Genomic DNA, 26,422 nt, shown 5'->3' on the forward strand with positions numbered 1-26,422 from the left:
GAGTGGAAGCCCAAAATCTCTGTAAATGTTTATGAAAATTAATAAAATATAATAAAAAAAAACAAAAAAACCCCAAAAAACTCAGTTATCCAGAGATAAAAGGATCTGAGTGCCAGATGTTGATAGATCAAAATGAATGCAGAAGAATCTTACAGAGCCTCCTTCAACTCTGCTCCTATGGTGAATTCCTGATTTCCCTCACCATTAAAGTTGTGAAGCCAATCTCCCGTTGCCTAGTGACACTGCCAGTAAGGCAAATCCTTCCATTGCAGCCCTCCATCTGGTTTCAGAGGCCATAAAGAAATATTTATAGGAGGAGACTGACCATCTTTCTCCTGAGGAGTAGCTGGTGGATTCAAACCACTGACCTTTGGGTTAGTATTCCATCGTGTTATGCAATGGACTACCAAAGCGCCTTTGGAGTGACATATTCCTCTCCAAAGAAAAGGACTCACATTCTCCATTGATGGTGCGTAAGTTCTTTCTGGCCTACTGAGTAGAACCTATGGATTCTCTGGCTCAACAAGTGCACATCACACCACATTTTCCACACAATGTCAGGAGGCTCTTGGACTTCTTGAGGGAGGTGGGGGAAGAAACAAAAAAAACCTAAAACAAATCCCCCCAAAACCAAAACACAACTCCTCAATTTAATCTTTGTAATATTCTTTCTAAAAGGAATAACATCCTTCTTACATTTGGGAATTTCTTCTGCCCCCAAGGAGCAGAGCAAATACAAACTAAACAGAACAGCATAAAATAAAACAAACAAAAGTTAGCAAAACGCAATTCAATAAAAGAGCACTTTATTATTTTTTAAAATTTTTGGAAAAGAGCAGGGATGGGCAAAGTGCACACTCTTTCTCAGGCCCCCTTCTGAAATGTCCTGACAATTCCATGCGTAAATGACGCCTTAAATTTGAAAACTAACCAACACCCGCTAAGAAGGAAATCTTTTGTTCATTTAAGTTCCTCCTGGGAAACTCAAATGGCTTACACTTGACTATTAACCTAAAGTTTCTTTATTCCAACCCACCCAGCAGTGCCACAAAAGAAAGGCCTGGTAAGCTACTTCCCAGATCACAGAAAAACAAATAAACAAACGAAGAAAATGAAAACAAACAAACAAAACCCAAACCCCAAAACCTATGTAGGAAGCAGTTCTACTCTATCACACATGGGGATCGCTGTAAGGCAGAAATCACTTGAGGGCAACAGGCGTGGTTTGGGTTTATGGCCATTTTACAGATAAGGAAACCCTCCACTGACTCTTACACACCTCCATCTTTCGGTTTTTTTCCTCTGCCAGAAATTTTATAAAGACAAGGCAGAGCATTTTAGTCCCGAACTTCTCAACACTCTTTGCGGTATGCATTCCAGTTTCCAATCCACAAACACAACCACAAACAGACAGCACAACAAACTACGAAAGAGAGAGCATAGCCTTCCTGATCCTATTTTGGAATCCTTATTAGAGTTACACCTTCAAGGGGATTACGTTCTAGGCCTAGAACGTCCAGAAAGCGCTGCGGCCCTGTGCGCTGCCTTGCGCAAGTTTGCTGTTGACAGGAGATGTTTCTACTCTTTAGGGCAAACTGGTTCTCTCCACTCCTGAACAGTGACAGTTCACAAACATTTCTCTCCAAGTTCAGAGCAAACTAGTTAAGGAAAATCACTGTGCTGACTTGTGCAGAACAGATGGCTCGTGGTTCATAGAGCTTACTAAGTGTGCACAATGGGGTGTGGTTTTGCTTCCTCGGGGACACGTGGTCATACCTGGAGGCATATATGGTGACCACAGTGGCGGCGGGGGTGGGGAGGCCTAAAGTCATCTAGAGGTCGACAGGCATGTTAGATATTGGTTGACATTTTTTGACATCTCACAATGCATAGGAGAGGCCTACCATGAAGAATGGCCCAGCTCTGACGTCCACCTATGCTGAGGCTGAGAAATCCCGAGTGAGACCTCCCGGGAAGGTCTACCGAATAAGGAGTTATACCGCCAACCCAAAGGCAATAGGTTCAAACCCACTAGCTGCTCTGTGGGAGAAAGATGGGCAACCTCCTTCTGTGCTGTTTACGGCCTCTGAAAACCTGCTGGAGGGTCAGTTCCGAGTTGGTTTTGACTCCACAGTACATAACAACAACGTGTACTGCCTTGAGGTAGAGGCAGAGTCGGGATTATATTTGTCGTGGAACTGACCTGCCACTGGCCACTGTGAAGACTTTGTGTGAATTAGCTGGCCAAGGGAGACCTTTCTCAAGACATTTTACTCCCATTCCTTCGCTCAGACGGTAGTAACTACGCAAGTCTCTAGTGCCTATGGGGCCCTTGGAACCAACCTTCCATGGGCTGGTAAAATGTACAACTAGGAATTCAGCCTTCACTCTGACTTTACCTGGCGATTATTCTGTCAACAAAGGATGACACCCAGACAGGAGATATGACTACTTAGCAATTATGAGAATTACACTACAGCCGTCAAAGAGTGGTGTGTCTGAAAGAACATGCCGGGGCCATGGTATTACATCGGCAGGCAGCAGAGATGTCGAGAACATTACTTCTTAAGTGATAAATGCCACCCTTATGGGAGTTCCGATCTTTCCCCGACATGGAAGATGAGGATAAGAAATAGGGAGCTGCCTTTCGGTATTAATGTGGGAAAGAAATGACATATGATTATTTGGGAATCTGTCTGACATGCTTCGGGTACGTGGCCAAGAGGGACGAGTCCTTGGAGAAAGACATCATGCCTGCAAGGGTGGAGGGACAGCACAGGAGAGCAAGACCCTGGAGGAGATGAACTGCCATGGTAACTGGGATAACGGGGCCAGGTGTATCAGAGATAGTAAGACTGGCTCAGGATGGGACAGGCATATTGTGTATAGGGTCGCTATGAGTTGCAAATGACTCGATGACACATAACAACAAAAACATTTGAAAATAACACTTGACTGGTTCATGGCAATAAATGCACGATTCAACTTAACAAGGATTTACAAGAAGACCACTAGTGGGTAAATGCATTTGCGAAGCTCCCACTCCTTGGCTGGTTCACCATCAACCATTTAACCTGGGAAAGCCAGACATTGTCTCGGGAATCCAAGGTCAAAGGGAGGTAAGACTACTACCAGGCATCAAAGAGGAGAGCTGACTTCCTGTTAAGGGCAAGATGGACTAGGCAGCTTGGTAGGAGGTCATGCAATACTCAGGCCAGCACCTCTCTTGTCAAGGGGTAAAATTTAACACTGGAAGAGCATATGAATGTGACCAAAGAGAGTGAGGGTACAGTACCTCTGTACAGGGCCTGACCGGACAGGACTCGAGTGTCTAAGGGAATGTGCAGAACCCACTGCATTCCCTGACATCACCGTGCACCACACTCCGAGGGGTTAACAATCGGTAAAGCAGACTTCCTGCTTCATTTGAGGAGCTCTGCGGGTACAGGACATAGAGTCCTGCCCTGCCAACCTAGAGGCTGGTAGTTCGAACCCACTAGTTTCTCCACGGGAGAGAGATGAGTAGTGTTTTCCCATTAAGGTGCGCAGCCTCAGAAACTTGGTGGGGTGTCGCTGTGGGTCATAAATGAAGTGAGAGCAGCAGGTGGTGACACAGGAGACTATTCCATCCGGACAGGCCCTCCACTGGCTGCAGCTGGGAGGATCTGAGTGAGGGAAAGATACTGTTTTTATTTTTTATTTTATTTATTTATTTTTATTATTATTTGTGTGTGTGTACTGTCAAGTCAGATTTGACTGGTATGGGAGGAGATTGTTTCTCCTTCTCCAGCAAAGCATCTGGTGGATTTGAACCGCACACCTCTGGGATTGCAGGAGGGAAAGATACTTTTAAATGGAGATACTGGGATTCTAGCTAGTAGGACAGACGGAAGAACTAGGAGTAAATGGGAAAATGAAGAGGTAGCATCTTATGTGGACTTCAAAGGAGTTGCAGGGACAATGCGTCACTCTTATTACGCGACCATCTCCTTTTCCTGACTGCAAGAACCTCTGGAACCTTCGCTGTCATCCTCACACTACAAATCTGCAGGGACTTGATGTGAGCAACCTCAAGCATATGACAGGCTCGAGAGGCAGCCTCACTGAGAAGAACCCACATGGAGGTGAGTGGCCCCTGTGCCCCGAGTGCTTCCAGAGAATGCCGTTCTCTGTCTCACAGTCAGAGGCCAGCGCAGGGAATGCTATTTCCTGTAAGTGCAACGCGGGATCAGAGCGGTGACTCATGCTTTGAGAGAAGGGGCAGGGATGCATGGAGACATCTGCAGTGGCCCAGCAGGTGGCGGAGCATACCTCTTGGCCGTCTTTGTTGACGCTGTCTTCGGCATGGCTGGCCACCATGGAGAGGAATTGCAGGAGGCGGTAGAGGGTATCGCAGTTGCAGGGAGGTAGCAGGTAGATGAGGAGTCGCAGGGTGCTCAGCTGTTCCTCTGGCTCCAACACTAGACAAGGCAGGAAAGGACATGGAGGTCAGGCGCCAGGGAGCAATGTGCGAAGGGGGATCCGGACCGTCACATCTCACCCACTCGCCCAGCCACTAGCAGCTCAGCTCTCTGAAGGGCATAGAGGCTGATTCACTTGAAAGCACTTCATTGTCTGTGGGTCAGAACCAACTCCCCAGCAGGTTTTCGGAGGCTGTAAGTTGCTTGAGGGGTGGGGTGGGGGGACTGCCCACCTTTCTCCTGCAAAGCAGCTGTTGGATTTAAACCTCAGCAGGAGAAATATGGGCAATCTCCTCCTGTGTGATTTACTGCCTTTGAAAACCCGCTGGGAGGGTCAGCTAGGAGTCAGTTCTGACTTGATAGGTGACACACAACACCACTACCACACTCATTGTAGTACTGAGGCTGACCAAGTCGAGCCATCGCCCTCACTTCCCATTTCTCTTCCATGGGGTCTGTATTTACACCCCAGAAGGAGCTACGTTAAAAATTCTGGCCAGAGCTACACCACTGGGCTTCCTCTGACTCTTTCTCTTTGGGTTCCTGGAGTTCTCTCCATTTTCATACCAGAAACGCAGGCTTATTTTTGGGGACACACTTGAAGTGAACTCAGGCTCACACTCCAATGCATCAATTTATCCAGCACTTTCTACAGTCTCAGAGGGCATTTGAAAATGTCCCAAATTCTTCTTGGCTATTTTGATTTGTTTTAGAGTGACTTTCTTCTTGCTAATCCTCCCTAGGGTAAATCGCAGAAAATTCCCTAAATAACCCACTCATTGGAGACCAATCAAGAGAGACAGAGGTGATCCGAGCTAACATGCGTTGGGCTTTGATGAGAGTTGGACATGGGAGTATTCCAAGGACCCTTTCCGGGAAAGGGCAGCCTTACTCACGCAGAATGTTGATGAAGGCAGTATACAGCTCCCGGGTGAGAAGGGGGTCTGGCATGTCCCTCAGGAACTCTTTCAACAAGGCAGCCACATCGTGGACACTGTGCTCCTCATCCAGAGTGACATCGATCCCACGGTCGAACTCCTCCCGTAACTGGAAAAGAACAGTTCAGGTGGACATCACATAACACCGTACCTCAGTGGGGTCACATCACACCATACCTCAGCGGGTATTTCCCAGAAAAAGAAGAGCGTTTGGTGATCAGCATCCGCAAATGTGTCACCTGGATCTACAAAATCTCTGGAAGTTAGCCATGAATATAGTTTCGTTGTTGTTATGTGCTGTTGAGTTCCCTGCAACCCATAGCGACCCTATGTACAGCAGCTCTGAACCCTGCCCTGTCCTGAGCCAGTCTCACTACTTCCGACATGCCAGGCCCCATGAATATAAGTTTAGATGTTTAGATACACATTTATATTGAATGAAACTCTGTGGGCTGACAGGCGCTGATGGAAGGTCAGTAACGGCAACCAGAAGGTTGAGGAGCTAAGTGGTGGAGGAGAACTCAGGTCAACGTCAAACGTGGGAGGGAGCTACCCATCTACTGCACAGCCCTTCTGCGTATCAGCAACACTGCCATGTGGGAATCTGGCAATGTTTCACAGAGGCATTCCACGAGAAAGCAGGGAGCTTCTGCACACAAAGACATTCAAAAGCCTTGATAAGCCACTCATGACTAAGGCGTGAAGGATGGCAATCACAAGACGAGAACTGCCTTGGGTTTTTCAGAGTAGCCTGATTAGCAATTCTCTGAAGGATTCCTTGTCTTATCATCGCACTGGGTCTATTTAGCATTTATAGCAACAGGCTCCTATACTAGCGAGAAGGGAGTAATAATACCTCCACACCCTACGTTATTCCCTGACAGCTCCACGGCTTTGAGGCATTATTCCCTGCTGTTGAAATAATTACGTGCGATCATGACTACGCTCTATGTAACAACCTTCTATAGCAAGTCTTTCTTTTGCTCATTCATTGATTCAACCATTTGACAAAGATTTACTATCCATGTCTTCTGTGCTCCGTTTCGAGTCCCAGAAGCGTGGCGGCAAATAAAAGGCCATGTTCCTTCCCCAGCTCCGGGCCAGTAGAGGGACAGGTAACCAGCAGAAGTTCTCACAAATTTTATCCCACAAAGCTTTTATTATAGTGATAAGTGTTCAGAACGGCAAGTTGTAGGCTGCTAAAAGCTGTTTTTAATTAGACTACCCATCCTTACTTGTTTCTTCTTCAAAGTCCATGTAAAAAAAATCCATTTTGTGGATCCTGATCCACACGATGACTTCTTTTTTTTATTTTTCATTTTATTATTTTATGTGCTACGTGTACCGTCAAATCAGATCTGACTGGTACAGGAGGATATTGCACCTCCTTCTCCGGCAGAGCATCTGGTGGACTTGAACCGTGTTCCTCTGGGATTGCAGTGCAGCTTCTTGCTACTAGGCCACCAGAGCTCCCCTACACGATGACTTCTTATTGACTGATGCCAGACAACATACCATCATCAGGCATTAAAAACCAAACAAACCAGTGAGCTCTGGTGGCCTAGTGGCAAGAAGCTGCAACTGCAATCTCAGAGGTGTGTGGTTTGAATCCACCAGGTGCTCTGCTGGAGAAGGAGGGACAATCTCTTCCTGTACCAGCCAGATCTGATTTGATGGTACACACAAAAAATAATGAAATAAAATAAATTTTTTTTAAAAAAAAAACAACCCTAAACTAAATGTACTTCTGTCAAGTAGCAACTGACCCATAGCTAACCCTACATTTGGTTTCCCAGGTGGTAAATCACCTGGGCAGAGAGTGCCCATCTTTCTCCCACAAAACTCCTGGTATATTCAAACTGCCAGAGAGGTGTGCCCTTCAGGTTAGCAGCCCAGTGCCCTACAGCCTGCACTATCTCCCTCATCATGCATTAGGCACCCAGAATGGAACTTGTGGTCATTAGCACCAGTCTGTCTTCAGTGATCTAACCCTGTCATCTTTTCAGAGCATGTAAAAACGTAGAAAATAAATGGACAGAGGGAAAATGTCCTTCTTTTTTTTTTAAATTTTTAAAAATTTTATTATTTTTGTGTGCGTGTACCGTCAAATCAGATCTGACTGGTACAGGAGGAGATTGCCCCTCCTTCCCTGGCAGAGCATCTGGTGGATTCGAACCGTGCACCTCTGGGATTGTAGTTGCAGCTTCTTGCTACTAGGCCACCAAAGCTCCCTGGAAAATGTCCTTCTATGGGCTGATTAATGTGTGTGACCTCAAAATAAGGGTCTTTAGCTCTCTAAGCCTGAAAAGAAGCTGACTAAAGAAGCTACTCTCTCGTGGCCACTGGGTGGATTCAATGACATGCTCTTTGTGAAAACAGTGCACAGGTGAGAGGCTCTAGTGAATGTTACCTTCTTATCTTTCTTCCTGCAAGTTCTCCGCTGAAATGTTGTCTGCTGTTCAACAGTCTCCTGTGGAACTATTAAACAAAACCCCAACTAGCCAAGCAAACTGAAAACATGCTTCTTTTGAAAGCCACTTTTTATCGACAAGAAAAGATACCAGGAGATATTTACTTCACGTAGTTTCAATAATATAAAGAGCTATCATTTCTTTAGCCTTTGCAACTAGAAATCATTTTCTCGAGGCTTCTTCATTGAGTCACTGGGTTCTTTCTTTCTGTTGGAACCAGCAGAGGGGAAACAGCATTGGAATTCTCTTTCAGCCAACAAATGAATTATTTTCTCAAAGGTGGCTTGCCTTTCTGAAGCCATTATGAATATGGATACCTGCCAATCATGGGATACTATTCTTAGAAGTCTAATATCAACTTGTTGCAAGAATGGGACATGGTAGCCAAGGGTACAGAACACTACAGGAAAAAGGAATTGGGGGGGGAATCAGAAGTTCTAGAAAAATGTAAGAACTGTTTCTTTTTGAGAAAAAAAAGCTATAAAATTAGATATTATACAGAAGTATTATTGATGGATTGCATCTCATCTCACATTTTATGATAAAAATGGGCATTGTTTCCTCACCTACTGATCAAGTCCCCTCTGACACTCCTGCTTTATGGCTCAACAAACTAACTTTGGTTGGATGAGATACAGACACATCCAGATACTTTGCTTTTAAATATTCGCTTATATAATGTGACAAGTTTTGAGTTTCTCAGCTGTTTGTTGCCTTTCACTCTTTGGGATTCAGGAGCTAACCGACTGTGAGTTGGTTTGTGGGGCTCTTTTCCTTTTTGTTACTAGGTGAAGGGATAAAGAAGAAACCTTCAGGAGTGGATTTGCATATGCTTGAACTCCACATGAGGCAATGCAGTTGGAAGTCAAGGGAAACACCCAACAGAACCTTCCCATTTCACTTACTTGTCTCACTCTCTTTTTTGAGCTTCCAACTCGGAAAATCCCCACTGTCTGGAGTCCTGAAAAGAAGAAAACAAAACAAACGTATCGTTTTAGTGTTTGGAGCTCGGGAGGAAATCAAATAGAAAATGAACTGAATGCCAATATAGCTCTGTAACATGGAGAACTTGAAGAAACGAGTGAAAGTTTATATACCCACGGAGGAGTAATATGTTGTGCGAGGTCAATATGTCTTTTAAGTGTCTTTTAATCTAAAGGCTTTCCACTCTCTACTTTTTCCTTGTCATTTCCTCGGTGAGGCAACAGAATTGCCTCCCCGCTATATAACCCTGCCATCTGGATTTGGACACCCTGCTATTAATTACACCTTCTTCTCATCCCTTTATTTCTTGTAAAGTGGTAACTTAAGTCTCCATCACCGAGTCACCTCTGACTCATAACCCTGTAGGACAGGTCCCCAGGGGCTTGTAAGGCTGTAAATTTTGACAGGAGTGGACGGCCTCACCTTCCTCCCACGGAGCAGCAGGGGGCAGTAGGAAGCCCCGGACTCACACTGTATGATCAGGGCTCGCAGAGCTCTCCAGAGAGCTTTACCATTTCCTTTAGAGCGATGCCTTCTTATTACAAATATATCTGATATATTACATTGTTGATAATAATATGAATTAACAGCGCAGGAGGGGAAGACCCTCTATGAGATGGATTGATTCGGTGACTGGGGTAATCGGGATGGGTGTGTCAGAGGCGGTGCGGTTGGCGCAGGATAGAGCAGGGTTTAGAGCTGTTGTGCATAGGGTCGCTGTGAGTCGGAAACGACTTGATGGCACATAACAACAACAACAACAACATTGCATAACTGATTATTGCTCTGACATAGGACATTGGTATCTTTTTGCATACTGTTTTGCAACATTAAGACTGGTTTTTACTGTTTTCCAAGGTTTTGTGGTTTGAGTGTTTTGGGTTTTGTAAAAGACTATCACACCCATAAAGATTCCATGTATTAGCTCTGTTTGGAAGCAGGAGTGGCATCCACTGCCTAAACAACATGCCTCCGGAAACCTCTATGAACTTTGATAAATGTCGATAGTTGTAGAGGGCCTTCAGGCCTTTTGTTCACAAGGTCGCTATGAGTCGTGCTCGAAGGCAATCATCAACGCCAACCAACAGAGGTAGAGAAACAGGGAAAGCATGATGAATAGCAGGTCCTACTTTAAAACCACCCTACCTTCTAGAAAGAAAGTATGGGCCTCTCCTGTTTATCTTCCTGAGCACCTATGTCTCGGGGAAATAAAAGAGGCTTAGGAATTGGCCCCTGGTAGTATAGAAACCCAGGGAGGAGAGATATATGTAGGAAAGGGCTGTCCTGAGCCAACCTTACCATCTCTGACACACTTGACCCCATTGCCACAGTCACTGTGTCACTTCATGTCATTAAGGGTACGGGGCATGGATTTAGATGGGCTCAAATCAACATCAATCTTGGAGAAGGTAGAAAGAGCTTTGACATGTGTTGATAAAGATAAAGTGAACGAAGCCTTTTGCTACTTCAAAATCTGACAGCATCTTAAAAAAGAAATGCTTTAGGAGTTTCCTTTTTGTTCCATTGGTCTAAAGTAACCAAGATTACTATCTGCTTGAATTGGAACAGAGTTTGGTTTAAATACCTTGGAAGTCCAGGAGATCCAGTTTATCTCCAAGCCTTTAGGCCCTAAGCTGCGTTGTAGCATTTCCAAACAAAAAAAGCCAACTGCCTAGTTTTTGAGCAATCCTGACCAAATGCTGCTTTAGAAACTATACGGTGTGCCAGCGGAGGCAAAGAAGGAAATGAAAAGAAACACTTGAATTTTCTCTGACAAAAGCAGTTACTCAAATCAGCACTAGATTTTTATGTGACTGGAACGATCCGCTTTTGAAAAAATGCTTGATGTTCCTTGTCTATATTCTTTCTAGGGACCATTTAAAATTATCAAAGCCTTTCTTCTACTTAACAATGCCATTCACTTCATTATTTTCAATTGAGTGCAGGTTTTCAAATCACATATTCTTTCGGACACTGCCAATACCTATCCCTTTTCCATTAAGGTGTCCATATGTTGTCCTGTGATTTTGACGCACAATGAGTTAAGACATTTAGATACATATCCAAAAAAATGTCTTTTCCTTTCTCACTTCCCCCTCCCATGCATACAGTTTGACTTATACTTTTATTAGATGATCCACGAGCACGTTCCTCCTGTAGAGCAGCTGGCGTCCTTTAATTGCCTGCCATTCAGCACTACTTTACCTACCAGGCCACCAGAGCTTCCTTTGACTCAGTGACATTTTAGGATACCATAAATCACCCTAAACTACCCTAATAGAGTAGTTAAACTCTGCTATAAAATGTCACTGATGAAATGACCTCACCTTCATAGAATCAAACGATTATCTTTTTCTCCTAATGAGTAGCCGGTGGGTTTAAACCAGCAACCTCTTAGTAGCTGAGGACTTTAACCACTGTACTATACCAGGGCTCCTCATTAGAAAGAATGATAGAAGCCTGTTCATAGTAGTTGTGTCTGTGTTATAGCCCCCTGAAATGTCAGGTTGGTTTTTCTTAAAAAAAAAAAATTTTTTTTTTTTTTACAGAGAACATACTATTTTTATAGTAAAGCAACAATTTAAGAGACTTTTCCTCATGGACATGGGATGTGTTGTTTGCCTTTGAATTGGAACTGACTCAAAGCTGACCCTCTGCAGGGTTTTCAGAGGCAGTAAATCACATGGGAGAAGACTGCTCATCCTTCACTCAGGGAGCAGCTATTGGATCCAAATCGTGTGCCTTTCGAAGGGAAGCACAGCCTCTTACCAAGAAATCAAACATATTGAAATGGTGGAAATGGCAGAGTGATGGAGCCCAAAGACTGAATGAATTTGACAAGATATTTTTCAAGACCTGTCTTGCTATTTTTTAAAATGTCTTACTATTATTTTTAAGTCAACAAATTAACTAGCTGCCATAAAGGTCATGGTGAAGGTTTTCCTGTGGCTGACTCTCACGGAAACCTGCTGTCAAAGCCATGCATGTACGAGGCATTTAAGCCAAGGTTTTCAACTATTTCCCCCCCCTTTATTTAAGATGTTGGAGTAACTTCAATGTATAAATAAAGATCAAAGGAGCTCTGTTTTGATTCTAGGGGCCCTTGGGGCAGAACGAGTCACCAAACCCCATCTTTTCCCCAAATCACTTGGCTTGCAGCCTCACTTCTGAGGAATTTCGTTGGCTTAACAGTCCGAACACAGACTTTACCCAGGATCTTGTTCAACCCTGTGATCTCTTAAGCAACGAGTCAACTTTTTCACAAAGGACATTCCAGCCCGTGTCTGATTAAAATAAACAAAAGTTGAAATCGGGTTGGTAAATGAATGATGCTTGAATACAGGAACGTCTCTGGTTCGCAATCACCCAAGGCCTAGGTCGCTTACCGTACTTTTCTAGATGCTGACAGCAGCTGTCCACCAGCCTGGGGACCTGTCTGTAAATAGGGTTCAGACTGAGTTTCTTATCTCTGGCCTTTTCTTTCTTATTTTTCGCCTCGGCTGGCAAGGAGAGCTGCAACGCTTCTAGAAGTCGAGACTGATTGTCATCGAGATCCGTGATTGAATCCACTGACATCGCACCCTGCGAATGACACACAGGTGTGAACCAAGAGTACAGATGCTGGCCAGTAAACACTCTTACCCCAGGGATTCTATTTTTTTTTTAAAGAAACATCTTTTTCTGTGTGTGTGTGTGTGTGTGTGGTGTTTTTATTATTATTATTTTTTTTTATGTGTACCGTCAAATCAGGTCTGACTGGTACAGGAGGAGATTGCCCCTTCCTTCTCCAGAGCATCTGGTGGATTTGAACCACAGACCTGCAGGATTACAGTACAGCTTCTTGCCACTAGGCCACCAGAGCTCGCCGCCCCAGGGATTCTTTATCACTCTTATAATGATATGACTTAAATGAATTGTGCTGTTTGTATACGCATTTTGAAAAAGGCAGGAAAGCAGCACAACACAGGGTAAACTATCAAGAGTTACAATTTCAACATAGACAATATTTTCCAAATGGAAGAGAAGAGATGTGAATCATATAATTAAAATACTTTGGCTGAACCATTTCATTTCTCGAATCACTTTAAAAAAAAAACACAACCACATATTCAATGAATGAGATAGTCATAAACATCTTGCAAAAAATAATAATAAAATCTAACTGTGACAGCAGGAAAGCAGATTTTGAGCCGGAGGAGTCTTCTAAGTCTGCCTTAGTGTGGTTTGCCCCAGAAGCAGCACGAAGTGCCTTATTCTGGATGTGGTCCCAGGAAACCTCTGCAGGGCACTGGGAAAGGAAGACAGGTGAGGGAAGGAGTATTATCAACACCGCCTCTGGGCTGCTGGAGCAGTGTCCCAGAGGAACTCGCCTGGTGCTGTTGTGAGCTGTCGAGTAGGTACTGACCCTGCACTGGGTTTTCCAAGGCAGTCAATCGCACAGGAGGAGACCGCCCATCTTTCTCCTGTGGAAAACGGGCACTCTTCTTCCAGAATTCAGTGAGGAAGTTTGACAAGAGAAGATGGAAAATTTGACAACTGAGGAACATGGTGATGTTAAAGGTTCTGACTATCATGGTGGAGAAGTCTAACAAAGGAGAGGCACCCCAGGGTTTTGAGAGGGGCCCCAGGGGCCATAACTGTGTAAAAGCTCTCTGAGAAGAGCTGCGGTTTGATCCCCGGATCTGAACCACTTAGCCAGGCTCTACGCGAGCACTGTACAATCAATAACTTTACTCACCCTCCTCCTGGCCCGAGGAGCCGGCTCGGGGGTGTTTGGGGATGCCAGCTCATTGGGTGTTTCTGAGGTTGAGCTGAGAGATGAGTTACTGCTTGAGAGTTCCTTGTTTTGTTTCTTATTTCCAAACGGGAGAAGAGAAGGCCCGGAATCCGCCGCATCCTTTTGCTCCTCCTTCTGCAAGTCCTGCTTGAGTTTATAGGCTCGGTCGTTGGCGATGACTTGGGATAAGGGCATTCCGAACGCCTGCGGGATGAATTCTGGAAGAGAAACGTAAGCATCCACTGTCAGAGGAGCCTGGTCCCAGGACCCTCCCTCCCACTTGACCGCACACAGCTACATGACTGCCTTCCCCATTATTGATTCCTCAGGCAAAAATTGGAGAGGGCACTTGCGTTCCCAAAGTGTCCTCTTCAATGAAGAAAGCCAGTAGATCTGAAGAACATAAGGTTTAATTGAGAAACTGAGGCCTCTAGTTGTTCCTCTGGCTTCAGTTGGTCGGAATGGAAATAACTTTATTGAAAAGTGTGGCATTTGGGAATCAAATATAAGTAATGCATGGCTCTCATAAACACGTCATTTACAAATGGTTAATCTGGAGTTTAGAGGATCAAGAGGCCCTGGGGCCAGCAAGGTGAGGGGAGGCTACCTTATCTACTGACGAGGCATTTCTTAAACACCAGCATTAGTCTTAGAAAAATACAGCTGGAATACTTGGCGAAGCAGGGATGGCATCAATTGTGCTCATCTGTTTGCACACAGTAAGCCAGCAAACACTACGAAAGAGCCTCATGTTTGGAAGAGGATCAGTGACAAGCTGGGAAACCCTTCACGAGATGGACTGAGACGGTAGCCAGAACCTAGGGGGCTCAAGCCTGCCAACGATGGTGAAGCTGGCACAGGGGCTGAGCACGGCTTCACTCTGTGAGGTTACCAAGAATCACAGCCAACTCGCCCGAGCCACCAGCAAGGACGTCCTGATACTCTTCACAATGGAGGGACGGGGCGTACCAAGTTCCCCTCTTCGCGCATAACGGGTTCAGAGTGTGGGAGGTAGGAAGACTGGAGAGTTAGGTAAGATATCACAGAGGTGAAGACAGAAATTTGGTTATGTGGATCTTAACCCAAGTCTCCAGTAAGAAGGTCACCTCAGGTCACTGCTGGCAAGTCTGGGCCGACTCATAGCTGACGCTCCAATGAATGGGTTTCTGTGCCTAAACTGTACAGGAGACTGCAGTACGTCTATTTCAATTGGTGGATTCAAACTGCCTTTGCTTCAGCTGTGGAACCAACTCCCTACAAACCACGCTCCGATGAGTTCCCTTAGTACAAGCATACAGACAGAGGGACTGATAGCTTGGGTGGCAAAGGAGCACTCTGAGAAGTCTGTTCTTCTGTGGTTGTGTTCCTCCCTCCCAACTCCTACCTCCAGCCATAGGTGTTGGAGTTGCCACTCTCGTAACCTCCATGTAAACCGTGCTGCTGGCCACATGCAGAAGTGCACTCTGCCACAAACTGTCTAGCTGGTTACAGTTTGGGAAGCGCTTTACCTTCCATGAGGGTAGTCTGGGGGACAGGGCCTCATGCAGGGCTCTATGGGTCTCTGCGGTGGATTTATCTACTTATACATTGCATTGTATTGGCAACATTCTAACTTCATGCTGAAAAGCATTGAAAATTGAATTAAATGCACGGTTTCTTTTAGACTCAAAATGAGAAGGTTCGCTCAAAGCAGCAAATTGGAGTCCAGCCTTGCACTTGTTTTCATAACTCCTATGAATGAAACCAGCATGATCGAGGGCAAATATTCTAAGGTTGTTTGTTCTTTGAAAGGAAAAGCTAACATTAAATCAAGTGGAAAGCAGCTTTGAAAGGTTTTCTGCCTTGATCCATGACAACATTTTTAACATCACTGGGCTGATGGCCAGTGGAGCCCTGGTGGCACAGCGGTTAAATGCTTGGCTGATAACCAAGAGGTCAGCAGTTGAAATCCATGGGCCACGCTGAGGGAGAATGATGAGGTAGCCTGTGTTCATAAACTCATCACCTTGGATGCCCAGTGGGGAAGTTCTACTCCTACAGGGCCGCTATGAGTCTGAATTGACTTGATTGCAACTGGTTTGGTTTTGTTTTCTGGTTTGGCCATGTCTCCATCAAAAGCAGAAATGGTCTGTAAAAACCTGTACGTCTAGTGCAACCACTGTGGAAGGCAGTACGGCTCTTTCTTAAAAAGTTGCAACTAGAGATACCATTTGACCCAGCAATTCCACTACTGGGAATATACCCTAAAGAGACCATAACTGGCATACAAGCCGTTATATGCACACCCATGATTATCGCGGCTGTATTCACAATAGCAAGGAGTTGGAAACAACCTAAGTGCCCATCAACAAATGAATGAATAGAGAAGCTGTGGTATATTCATTCACACAATGGAATACTATGTTGCATTGAAAAACAAGGAACTTAGGAAATATTTTTCAAAATGGGGGACTCTGAAGGACGTTACGCTGAGTGAAGTATCTCAGTCATAAAAGGACAAGTACTGCAAGGTGTCACTGTTATAAAACAGGACTGACCTTGGGGTTGGGGAGAGACTAAGATGGCTTCAATGATGTATACTGTATTGAAACAGATGAGCGAGAAAACGGTTTAAAAGGGATATGTGATTAGGTATTTTGCCATGGCAAGAGTCTAGAGTGAAGGCTCCATGGTGGAGTGGACCTGGGGGAGGGTTTGTAAAGCAATGAAAGAATTTGTCTTTTACTTTTCCAAGAGGGTAGTGTACTAGGGGAGAGGGTTGGGAGGGGAGAAAAGTGCAACAATGAATGAATGGAAATCCAAAGTCTCTGTAAATTTTTACTCAAATTAATAATAAATTTAAATTAAAAAAGAAAAAAAGACTAAGAGGTACCTGGGGGGGAAAAAAACCAAAACAAAAAAAAAAACACCCTGCACCTCTGGCTCTGTAGCTGGCATGCAAACGTTCATGAAGTAACAAATCAAACCTTCAGCATTTGGAGATTTCCTTCCCCCCCCTCCCGGGGGGATGCTAGTCATTCTCCAGCAGCAAGCTAGAAGATGTGCGTGATGAGAATACTATATGAAACCCGGCCATTTCTCTTTTGACTGATCTGTATGGACAGTGTGTCGTTGTGAGGTGCTGTGCAGAAGTGCTGCATGGGCATTTCCAGACTGTGGCCCTTCCTTCCAGAAACAGATGGCTAGGCCTGTCATCTCGGGATGTGCTAGAACCACCAACCTTCCAGATACTAAAGGAGCGCTTCACCACTTACAAGGCCTGGCGACTTCTGTGGCGAGTGTGGCAGCTGCCAGTGCTCACGGCACAGAAAAGGCAGTTTCTCCTGCTAGCAAAACCAGTGAGCAAAGGCGAGGGGCCACTTCAGAGGATTTGCGCCGTACGCTGAGGACTTGGCTGGCAGCTACAGAAGAGCACGGGAGATGCCCAGAGATGATAACGGCAACAGTGATAAATGCACTGAGTTGCATGCATAGGCCCCTGTAGGCAAGCTAATTGGAGAGAATGAATGTGACATGGAGACCAATGATGCTTTTTTGAGCCATTTTATCCGAGCAGGGAACTAAAACAGATTCCTTGAGAAATTTCAAGTAGTTGAGGGGTGGGGGAAGAAGAAAATAGTTTCCTTTGGAATCTCATTTTTAATATCTGAAAGCCTGTTGTTCATCTATCAAGTGAAACGCCCTGTTACTGACAAACAAGGGCACTACACAGGGGTGGTTTTTTTTTTTTGTTTTTGAGGGGTTTTTTTAAAGAGCACACCTCCCCCCTGCATTACTTTCCCAGCCGTGCTATTAGCATTCTATGCATGTGCTGGCCAGTGGAGAGAGCACATTGTATGCAAAAATATGGTAAGTTAGCACAAATTAAACAGGTGAAACAGAGGTCACTCTACCTCACTAAATTCTTACCTTTCTTTTTCTCCACATTAAAAGATGCCAAAAGATCCCCCCCCCCTTCTTGTGCTGCCAATGCAAAGACATAGGGCTACTCTGAACCCACAAGCTGCTCCCTGGGATAAAGGTGGGCAATCTCCTCCTGTGTGACTTACTTCTCTTAAAACCCACTGGCCGGTCAGCGATGAGCTGATTCTGGCCCGATGAGACGCAGCAGCAGCAGTGGTGGCAGCAAGGACAATTCTGTTTCCTTATGGAGTGTCTTAGTTCTGTGGGGATGGAGTTTTACATGATCTAGCTTCTTGTTGATTTTCCTTAAAGACCCTTACAAGCTTGGAAAGGAGATTTCTCGAAGCTTCTACTGGAGTGTTTTACTTCGTCTCGGAATAATTCTAGGCCAGATCCTGGGATATTATTGCTTCCTTTAACACGGCTGCTGTGAAGCTAAGGGCTCCTCACAAGCTCTATTGAACAAACCTTTCCTCTATAGGTAAATGAACAACTATGGATCTATTTTCTCCCATGGCTATGTAAAGACATTCACAACCTCCCGCCCACTGTGGTGCAGGAGAACTGCTGCCACAAACGTCCCTGTGTCCCGTTTCCTGCTCCTTTCATGCCCACTAAGGGTAGGCCTGGCCAGGAGTGGTGTCCATAAGTGGTATGTCCTTAAACTTGGAGGCCTAAGTACACTGTTAGTGTTATTCTAAAGCCTTCCTCCCCTGTTTATAGGCCATGGCATCTCTGTCATAACTACTTATTCTGCCAAAGTGATGCAAAAGCAGCCATAGATGATATGTAAGTACATGGGCATGACTGTGCTCCAATAAAACTTTATTTATAAAACCAGGCAGTCGGCCAAACTCAGGGATGAATGATATACCTTTCCATGCCAGAATCTTTTTTCCTAACAGAATATGTAAAAAAACCCTTGAAACCTATTCTCTCAAAAGATCACTTTGATATTTTTCTACAGTTGACATTCTCCCAAGTGTTACCTGTGTTTTTCTCACCTGCCACTCTCTCTTGTCTTATCCGTTCGGCTGTCACCCCCAGTGTTACTCTAAAATACCTCTCTCTAACTTCATTGCCAACTTGATGCTCCTTAAATTCAGGGTTTTAACCAGTTCTCTCACAGGCAACCAATCACCCTAGTGGCCACTCCTCAGACCACTCTCTGTCCTGGCACCTTGGACAAGGTTAAGTTTCCCCCCGACTTGCCAGGAGCTCTGTTGGCTTAGCTCAGTCTGTAGGGAGCTGTGATGCTAACCCACAGGCCATACCTGTCTGGAGGTTCAAATTCACCAAGGGCTCACTTGGAGACAGATGGGCAATCTCATCCTGTAAATTTTACAGCCTTGGAAAACACGCTAGTGGGTCAGCTACGAGGTAGTTGGTTCCAAGTGTTTAACAGGGGGCAATGTTGGTTCAGTAGTAGAAGTTCCTTTTAGGAAAGAGACCTGGATTTGACTTCCAGGTCGTGCATCTCAGGTGCAGTCATGCTGCTGTGATGCTGAACAAGTTTCAATGGAGCTTCCAGATTCAGAAGAACACAAGGCCTGGAAATCTACTTCTGAAGGCCAATAAAATGGATCTGGATTACAATGACTTAATCTACAACGAACTGTGAGGGTGGTACAGGACTGGGCAGGGCTTTGTTCCAATGTTTATGAGTTACCATGCCACCTGCATGGCAGCCAACAATGAACGGGCTTTACAGCATGAAGGGTCCTAACAATGCAATCTGAACCCCCTCTTCCTTCTGCAGTCTGTCCACAAGCAGGACAATCCAAACCTAGTGCTCTAATTTCCATCCATGGATACCAGACACCTCATCGTGACCTCCAGCCCAGGGAAGGAGCACATTCCTGCTCGAATCTGGATGTCCCTCAGACATCACTCAAACATCATCTTCATGGTTCTTCGTCCGATAGCCAATGGCCCCTATTCTTCTGAGAGCTGCCCTTGGGGTTTTTCTCCTTCTTACAAACCGTTTCCACTCCAGCATTAAATCCTTATCATTTTACACCTTGTCTTCATCCAATTCTCTTTATTCCATTCCATCAACTCTAAGGCACTGCTATCTTTCTCTTGCCTAATAGTCTCCTAACTGGTCTCCCTCCTACCCCTCTGTGGCACTCCCATTTCAGCTTCATGGTTTACACCTCAGAGTAGTAACTGAGTTTAAGAGCCCATTAAGTCACCCTCTTCACACGTCTGTTAACAGTACGTCACTGCTGTTCACGTGAAGATCAGAAGCTGTGCTACGGCCCTCCCAGTCCCATCCACACTTGCTCCTTCCCAGCATTCTCTGGAACGGCCACTGTCTACTTGGTTCGGTCTTCTCTAACAATGCTGCTTATTACGAAGAAGTTGTGCCTTCCAGCTCCACTCAATCTGTGTTGCAGGCCTTGTTTAGAAATCAGAGTTTCTTTGTTAAGGTAATGTTCTCGCCATTTGGGGGCTATCTTCAGCAGTATTTTGCTTGTACATGATAGTGATGATTACTGTTATTGTTATGTGCTGTCAAGTCGCCTGCAACTCATAGCAATAATGGCCCTAAACCCTGCACTACTCTGTGCCAATCTTATTATCTCTGACACGCCTACCCCCATTACCCCAATGACTGAATCAATCCATCTCATGGAGGGTCTTCCTCTCCTGCGCTGTCCCTCCACCCTCCCAAGCATGACATCCCTCTCCAAGGACTGGGTCCTCCTTGCAATATGTCCAAAGTATGTCAGACGGAGCTTTTGAATCTTTGCCTCCAAGGAGCAGCCTGGTTTCACCCTCTCTAGGGCAAACTTCTTTGTTTTCTTAGCAGTCCATGGTATATTCAATACTCTTCTCCAGCACCCAGCTTAAAGGCATCAAATCCTCCTTCTATCATCCCTCTCTAGGACAGTCCATTCATTGTCCAGCTCTCTGATGCATAGCAAGTGATTGCAAAGACAATGGCCTGTATCAGGTGCACCTTAGTCTCCAGACTGACATCATTGCTCTTCAGTACCTCTGGAGAGGTCTCTTTCCCAACACAATATATCTCTTAATTTCCTGAGTGCAAGTGCTAAGGGTTGATTGTGAAGCCAAGCAAACTAAAGGTGTGAACAATCTCGAGCTCTTCACCATCCATCAGGATGCTTCCAATTGATAGTAATGATACTGAGCGGTAATTTCCACATTCTGTTGGATCACCTTTCTTGGGAATAATGAGGCTGTATCAGAGTAGAGTAGGCTTTAAACGTAATAATTTCTGAGTTATAAAACAACTGAATGGACTTGGAGTCCTATGTGGGAGAAGACACATGCCAAGAATACCAAGGAACACCATGGAGTCACAGTACTTATTTCATAAACTATGAAAAATGTTAAAATAAAAGCTTTTTTAGGTAAAAATACAAAAACCTTGATTTGAACTTGTGGCCTCGAGGACCATGAAAATAAATATTTGTCCTTTAAAGCCCTCTATTGGTGCTATTTCCATTATGGTAGTCACATAGGGAACTATGAGATCACTCAATGATGACATTCAATATATTTTTCTTTATGTATCAATGCATTCCCATATTGCATTACCTCTCAGATCTCATAGGAGTTAAGAACAATGATACACTTCCTAATATCATTTCAGCATACAGGAGTACCAAGTCTGAAGTAGACACAGCTAATGAAAATGGTAAATCTAATCTGAAAATATCTGAGGCAGGCCAAGCTCCAAATTAATGCCACGGTAAATCTACTGCACATTGTGCTGATTAGGAACCATACTAACTAGAAAAAAAGGAGTTATTTTTAACTTTTTCATTTTAAAAGGCAGCTCTTCCTTTTAAAAACCTGAAAGCAATTTTCAAAAGTTCTGAAAGTTTTTAAAATAACTATTTTTGGTTGCCAAGTTATTTAACCAAGAGAAATGAAGACCTTGGAACTGTTCTACATGGAAATGGGTTTTCGGAATCAGTATCAACCCCTAAGTATTGTCCAAATAGAAATCCAAAGGAACACAGGTCCCTGCTCAAGGGCCGGAGGCACCAAGGGGTCACATGGACCTTGGTTTTTCCAGTCCAATCAGAAACAGCTGGGACATGATTCGTTCTGATTGAATCGATCAATACAGTGAATGGGATAGCCAACCTTATTGCATCCAACGATTTCTTGGGTTCTAAAAGCCTAATCTTATTTATTTTTAGATGACCCAGCAAGAGAGGTCTCCAAGTTTCCTGTTTTCCTCCTTTAACCATTGCACCCAAATGATGAACATTTTTCTCATGTGCAGCTGTCATGAGCCTACACGCCAAGATTCAACTGCAGAGAAAGCATGTGAACCCATTACAACCAGGCCAAGACTGCACAGCATTCCCCTCGCAGCCTGGAGAGCTGACCATTGCATCACTTGTGTGGGAGAAAGATGAGGTCGGGCTTTGGTCTATCTCCTTCCCTCTAGCTGAGTGCCCACGGAGCTGTCTTAGGAGTCCAAGAAGTGTCACTGGGTCAGATGAGTGTGTACTCTTTGACCCGGTGGAAATTGGCTATTGGCCCTGATCCTTCCTTCACCCTCATTTATAATCCTGCTCCTTTTCATGTAGCACACAGAAACACAAATATTACCTCCTGCAACGGCACTCACTCTGATTGTTGTTGTTGTTCTGCGCCGTCGAGTCTCCTGCGACTGACTCATAGCGGCCCTATGTACAACAGCTCTGAAGCCTGCCCGGTCCTGAGCCAGTCTCACTGTTTCTGACACACCTATCCCCACTGCCCCAGTCACTGGGCGTCCATCTCATCCGGGGTCTTCCTCTCCTGCGCTATCCCTCCATCCTTCTGAGCATGTTTCCCCCTTGCCTTCAAGGAGCAACCTGGCTTTCTCCTCTCCAGGACAGAGCTGTTTGTTCTCTTGGCAGTCCAAGGGATGTTCAAGACTCTTTTCCGATTAGCCCCGTATAATGAGCACTTTTGGGTGAACCACCTCAAGCCTGCACTCACTCACTCACTGCTACTAATTCAATCCTTTTTATTTTGTATAGATTTTTAAAATTAATTTTAATAAACATTTACAGAGATTTTTGGATTTCCATTCATTCATTGCTGCACTTTTCTCCCTGCCCACCCCTCCCAACCAGTTCACTCCTCTCTTTGAAAAGAAAAAAAAATTCCTTCATTGGTATACAATTCCCCATCCCTTCCCCTCTCCCCCGGTTTATTTACAAAATTCAAATACAAATTTGAACAAATTCTTTCAATTTCCCTCAACCCCCCCTTATTAAATTGTACAACCCAATGATTAATGCCCCCTTCCCCCTGCACATCCACATCCCTCTGCTTCTAGCCTCTCTCACCCCTCCAGGATCCTTATACTTGTTCTACAATAATGGTTTTATACAAAATTTATCCTTGCAGGACTGAGTTAGTTCACTCAGCGTAATGCTCTCCAGTCCCCCCCCCAAGTTAGGCAATAATTTACAAAATCATTGTTCCTGGGTGTTGCATAGTATTCCATTGTGTGAATATACCATCATTTCTCAATCCATTCGTTTGTGGTTGGACATTCGGGCTGTTTCTGACTCATAATAGCCCTTCAATTGGATTCCAAGGCTATAAATTTTAATGGAAGGAGACGCCCATCTTTCTCCCTCAGAGCTGCAAATGGATCCAAATGACCAGAGATGAACTGGGTCTGGTTCTGAATTTCACACAGAAGCAGAAGAATAAAAACCCTTGTTTAAAAGAACTATGACAGGAAGGCAAGAACACAACTAGTGCTAGAAATGTGAGTCCTGTAGACAATGGTGACAGGTTACCACAGAATTTTTTCTGTACTAGCCCAGCAGCAAATTGAGCTGTGACACTATGTGCCCTGGTTAGTATCCTGGTTAATACGGACTAGAAGTCTTTGGCACAGACGTTATATAGCTGAAGCTGATTTAAAAAACAAAAACAAAATAAAACAAACAAACAAAAACACAAAACACCATGTCTGACCCTCAGGAAAGACTTCTAGGATAGAGCTCTTCTGAATTCTTTATTTCCTTTTTGTCCCATAGAACTAAATGTCGTGACCGTTTATGGGTGAGTTTTAGACACGGGATCGATGCTGTGGAGTTGTTCTGGGATTATACTGATTAGGCTGCAATTTACAGAATACTCTCTGCTTCATGGTCCCCCCCTTCCCTTCCTCCCCCAATTTCTTTTAAAGCCAAAATGGACTCAACATAAAAAAGGTGCTTCAAGGTCACCTAACTGGTTGTCGAGGCCCAGGACTTATTCCCTGTTTCATCAAATGGATGGACAAGCAGGCATTGTTTAATGTCCATTCAGCGACGTCCAACTATACAGGAGTCTATGATTCCACGAGACTGTGTTCTAAGGGAAAGCAGCTCTGCGTTTTTGCACAATCCGGAGGGAGTTGCATTGTTAACTCACAGGTGGCTTCTCTCCGACAGTTTTGCAGCTGCTCAGGGAAAGATTACAGGCAATCTCCTTCAGAGAAATTTACAGGCCCCTAAAAGCCTGCTAGAGGGCAAGGAGTTGAGTTTTATTGGCTTGGGTGGGTGAGACCAGTAGCACAGTCCTTCGCAAGTTGTGCTACTAACCCAAAGACCATTTGAATTCACTTGGGGCCCTCCTAAGTAGGACAAAGGTCATACTGGCAGCTGGATCACGACTTGGAGTGCATGCAGGCCCATGAGGGAGAGATGGCGAGTGGGACACTGAGAGGGGGCCACGGGGCCTAGTGTGCAGGGCCCCAGAGCCAGGCTGGTGACACGATATGTCTTTTCACTTCCAAATCAGGGAACCGGGAGCCTGAGAGCACCGTGGGCTGACTGGCTTCTCCCTTGAGAATCTAGGAGAGGCTCTTCCTCGGAGAAGGACATCATGCTTGGAAAGGCAAGGGGATGGTGAAAGAGAGGCAGACCCTCAACCAGGTACACTGACACAGCGACTGTCGCAATGGGCCCCAGTATATCAGCGATTATGAGAGATGCACACAGGGTAGCAGAGGATTCAGATCTGCTGTTCATAGGGTCACTCTGAGTCAAGCTCAACTCAACGGCACCTAACAACAACAACAACAATGGGGCCCAGGTGCCCACTGAGAAGGCTCAGTGAAAAGGCTTTGAAAATGATGCCAAATACCTCAGAAAGGATGACTAAAGGGTCTCCTTCCTAAACAGACCTAGAAAGGTACGCAGAAGAGAAGGGCGAGACAATGATTTGCAAAACATTTAAGGAAGCAAGCACAGGCCCAAACATGGGCTCTAACAGCAAAATTGTGAGAAGGGCCCATTTTCAGTAACCCATGAGCATGGGCCTTTCTTTCCAGTAGTCATGGCAGGCGAACCCAATCTCTTTCACATCCACCCAGCCCTGCCTAATGGCCTGGATTTGCCAGACAGCTGGTTAGCATTAGAGATGCCGTCTATGGCTACTCAACCCAGGTTCTCTTGCTGCATAGTTGATGGGCCAGAATCATAATTGGAACCATAAGCTTGGCCGAAATCACCCGTGTGCAAACCGGTTGAACTCATCAATTCAGTATAGGGCCACTCGAACACACAAGAGCAGACCAAAGCGGCCCGTAATGCCATTCCGTCAGAGCAACCCAGTTTGCATAATAGAGTCGAACCACATAAATCTAGGCAATTCGAAAACTCCACCAAATTCAACCATTATGATCCATGGAAGATGCATTTGCTTTAGTTCATTTACCTCTGTCTTTGTTTTTCTCCTTTCCTAGGGAATCCAGTTTCTTTCTCAAAGATTTCTTTCTCTTCTGTCCATCTGTAAACAGGAAAAGAACGAGATGTTTTAAGAGCCACCAGGAAAGTATTTTATATAGTATCATTAACTATCATTGAGCAAAACAATGTTTTCCCACTTACTTTGCTCATAACTTGACATATTTAACAGAGAATACTTTAAAAATGTCATAATTGGATTGAACACATAGCCAGAACCTTGAACAATGCTCTTAAAGTCTATTTTCCTTTAGAAAAGACAGGAGAGTAACCTCATTTGGAAAGGATTTCCTTTTGCCATTTGGATATGTTTACCTCTTCCTAGGGGTCATGTCTATGTGAATCAATGTCCACTATGAACCAAATCTCTAGGAGAGGATGGTCTGTGACACAGCTGTCACATCATGAGTGAACAGGGGACAGCTAGAGAAGAAAATGGATTGGGATCCACAGACCCCACTGACAGTGGCTGCACCGTTTACAGTTTGATTTTTGACACGTTATCAGTGTCCTTGACCGTAACTTGCTAAGTTGTTGCGTGGACTGTCTGAGAAGAGTATTTCGTCCTGCTTGCTGCTGAGGCCGGCTCCAACTCATAGTGACTCCGTGTATGACAGAAACGCTTCTTAGACTTGTACCCTCTTCATGCTAAAAATCCACTGTTGCAACCACTGTGCCTCTATCTCCCAGCACTAAAATGAACAACACTTCTTTTATTAATTCAGTATTACAGGATTTTCATTGGCTGACTTTCAGAAATAAATCACGAGGGCCTTTCTTTACAGACTGCTTTATTGTTGGACACCAGTCCAAACCAGATAATCCCAGTGGCATCTGAAATACTTTCAGCCTAGCATCCAAAATCATGAAAAGACAGAAGCCACCACAAAGACAAACTGATGGATGGGTCGTGGATAGCACGGCTGTCTAGAATGTAATGAACCATTCTCCCATATATGGGCTCTTGGATTATTCGTCACTTTTTACTCCAATAAGTGAGGCACATATCCTTTTTGGTAGCTGGCACTTTCAACAAACATACTTTATACATCTGGTTGACTCATCAAATAATAAAGATACCATTCATATCAGCAAGCAGCTGCAATTGAATTCCTAGGATATCATCATAAAATATTAGTATTCACCATTGCAGGAATGCATTCTG

At 44.7% G+C, this 26,422-nt stretch overlaps 1 protein-coding gene across 1 annotated transcript in view; it reads right to left on the minus strand.

Annotated features, from left to right (window-relative positions):
* Positions 1-26,422, minus strand: part of ARHGAP6 (Rho GTPase activating protein 6) — a 508,230-nt gene that overhangs the window by 41,331 nt on the left and 440,477 nt on the right. Inside the window, exons 3-8 of the mRNA XM_006892363.1 lie at positions 25,229-25,300; positions 13,592-13,848; positions 12,240-12,435; positions 8,775-8,830; positions 5,357-5,507; positions 4,312-4,460 (exon numbers count right to left, since the gene is read on the minus strand). Coding sequence (XP_006892425.1) covers positions 4,312-4,460; positions 5,357-5,507; positions 8,775-8,830; positions 12,240-12,435; positions 13,592-13,848; positions 25,229-25,300 — 881 coding nt within the window. The remainder of the gene's footprint in view (positions 1-4,311; positions 4,461-5,356; positions 5,508-8,774; positions 8,831-12,239; positions 12,436-13,591; positions 13,849-25,228; positions 25,301-26,422) is intronic.

The sequence above is a fragment of the Elephantulus edwardii genome, unplaced genomic scaffold (genome assembly GCF_000299155.1).
Source record: "Elephantulus edwardii isolate Elephantulus edwardi_28Jun2011 unplaced genomic scaffold, EleEdw1.0 scaffold00115, whole genome shotgun sequence".
In the NCBI taxonomy this organism is placed as follows: Eukaryota; Metazoa; Chordata; class Mammalia; order Macroscelidea; family Macroscelididae; genus Elephantulus; species Elephantulus edwardii.